Raw genomic sequence first — 2,673 nt, 5'->3', positions numbered from 1 at the left:
CACGGTAACTATAGTACTGAGGGTTTCCTTATGGCATTCCTTGGCATGAGTAGGAAGACAGCGGCTTTGCCAAGAGTCCCAGGGGTGTGCTGGTGTCGCTGACAGTGGACGTGGGGGAGACACTCCAGGACATGTGTAGACTTTCCTGTGCCTGACAAGACTGGACATTGAGAAGGCCGGCAGACTGACTTTTTACCCACAGGAAATGCGCAAACAAGAAGTTCTGGAGTTCGCTTGCTGGCCAGCTTGTCGTGGAAGCAGAACCGGAGGTGAAGAAAGCAAATGTACCGGCGGAGCAATCAGTATGACGGCGTGTCCTAGACAGCGCGCTGAGCTATGGACTGGTATGCACATATCCAGTTTATTGAGATGAGTGCTTTGACAGGGGGCACACAAGTTCGACCGGAAGGGTCGTTTGGAAGCGGGTGAGGCCCTTGCTGCCGAGGCCGGACAAGGAGAGCACGCATAGCAGCGTGGCAGGCCATGAGTGCAGGTTTCTGCGAACTGAACACTCAGGTCCCTTGCCTGCTGTGAACAGCAGGACATCTGGCTAGTGCTCGCAGCTTCCCTGCTCCACGGGGTGCGGAACGACGGAAAAATCACTTCCAGGGAGAGTACAGGTCAATGTGAACTGACTTCGGATTCGCCCGCGGGGAACATAAGTTCCTCCGCGGGAGCTGTGTTTGCTAGACTGCGTGCACCGCGGTCAGGACTCCTTGGGAGTCGAGTGCAAGGATAGCCCGGTAGAGCGGAACACACTACGCAGTAGACTAATCGGCAGTAGTCCGTAGTGTTGCTAGGAGCCCGCTCTCCGTGGAGGCGGAATAAGAGACGCGACTCTCCGAAAATATCGCACTAGGCGGCGACAGGCTGGACAGGGGAAGAAAGAGGAGTTAGTCCTTTTCTTCCTCGGAGTTTTTCTTCCTCTTAGTAGTCCTTAGCAGGGCGACGGGAAGAGAGCTTGGCGCTTGCTTCCGATCGTGCTGGGCGTGGCCGAGCTCACACCTATCAATGTTCTTTTGTGCAGCTGCTGTTAATTTTCCTGCTACGTTCGTCCGTAAGCGGACCCGTGTTAGGGCGGTTGTGTAAGTGCGTCGTGGCGGCTGTGTGAATGCGATACCTTCGCATTTCGAAAGCACACCCACAGTTGACTTTCCGAATCACACAATAGTTGAGAGAGCACGCTCTCCCTTTTCAGCCCGTGATCAGAGTCGCGCGCAGGGGTGCTTACCTGACTGGCCTGCCACGCCAGCCCGAGTAGACAAGCCTGACTAGTCGTTCGGCGCGGTGTTGCGCGGCTCGAGGGCAGGGGTTGAGAACTTGAGCTTTTCGTACTTGCCACGCCCAAACATCAAGCGTTTTGCTTGAGGAAAGTTCAACCCTTTCCGAGTTTAAGCTCACGTGCCCTTCTGGCTGAGCCTAGTAGTCCTGTCATGTAGGGAAACCGGGTCGTCCCCCAGCAAAAGCCCCCGCAAGCGCGCGCACATGGACGCCACCGTCGGAGCTTGCGGCTCCAACTGTCGAACGGTCGTGTGGAAGACCACAGCTGCCTTCGAAACTATGCCCTGTCAGCTCAACGTTTCGATACTCCTGCGAGCCTCTTATTTGCGAGTGTCCCAGAGGGTGCTATTGTTTTGAAACCTCGCTAAAGATGAAACCTGTTTTTCTCTCCGTTCTGATTTGCGCATGTTTGGCTGCCTTCTACCTTATCGCGGACTGTGCTCAGTCAGCTGAAGGCCCATTTTATGATGAAGGGCCACAGGTACGAAACTGGCTTTGACTGCCCTGGGATGTTAGCACCTGTGCTTCGGGATGTAGGGGGCGGTTCTTTGTCATTCCTCATTCTTATTCGGCGTTCTCCATCGCTGTCAGCGACTGCTGATTGTACTGTCTGTCTGGCAGGTTGCCGAGTGGCCGGAAGTCAAGTTTCCGTTTCATGAGGATGCAGGCTTATCCGCTGGTACTGCGGCAGTCCAGGCGAGTGTGCAGCAAGGGTTTTCAGTGAAGATTCCAGTTCCTCACAGACAAGGGTATCAGCCGATGGTGTTTGCAGTCGGACCGGGCTGGAATTACCCACAGCGTCACAGGCGTCCGGATCTCCTTGTCACCCCCCTCATCAGGAGAGGTGTGACGGCATTCGGTATCCGCACGACAGCGCTAACCAAAGGTAAGCACTATGGCCGTTGCTTCAGCTTCTCACGTGTACGTGGGCCTCCTACTTTGGGCGGGGCTCCGTTTCCGCTAGCGGCTGCGTCTTTTTCTTCGTACACGCAATCTGTTGCACTTGGGGCCCCACGGACTTTTGATTAAGCCTCTTCTCCGTACGAGAGACTATCCTGCGCGTGTCCGCTTTCTTCTCTTCAGCGCGCTGGGAACCAGAAAACGGCGACGGTTCGGACGGACGGCGACCGATCCGCTATTACGTGACTCACGTGACCGGCGAAAATGCAGGCAGATACATCATCATTCTGGCAGTTATCAACCGTTGGAACCAAGACCGCAACAGGTATTACACAGTTCTTGCGGAGTTTAGGTGAAAGCAGCGCCACCACCTCGGGCGCGCGGCCGCGACCTTACCGAGTTGTTTGGCAGGGAACAGTACTCGCGTGAGTTTTTTCTTTCGCTGACGGCCGTCGCCAAGGCCAAGCTGATGAGCCGGGGTGAACGAGGGAA

At 55.6% G+C, this 2,673-nt stretch overlaps 1 protein-coding gene across 1 annotated transcript; it reads left to right on the top strand.

The window, feature by feature from the left end:
- The first annotated feature begins 998 nt into the window (after window positions 1–998).
- On the top strand, window positions 999–2,673 carry CSUI_009251 (uncharacterized protein). The gene is made up of 3 exons (XM_068069367.1): window positions 999–1,762; window positions 1,903–2,167; window positions 2,365–2,673. Exons 1-3 carry the CDS (start codon window positions 1,652–1,654, stop codon window positions 2,535–2,537), a joined length of 549 nt encoding a protein of 182 aa, XP_067918652.1. The 5' UTR covers window positions 999–1,651; the 3' UTR covers window positions 2,538–2,673.

This window comes from Cystoisospora suis, assembly GCF_002600585.1.
Source record: "Cystoisospora suis strain Wien I chromosome Unknown contig_5473, whole genome shotgun sequence".
In the NCBI taxonomy this organism is placed as follows: domain Eukaryota; phylum Apicomplexa; class Conoidasida; order Eucoccidiorida; family Sarcocystidae; genus Cystoisospora; species Cystoisospora suis.
This window is presented reverse-complemented; position numbering and strand designations above follow the sequence as displayed.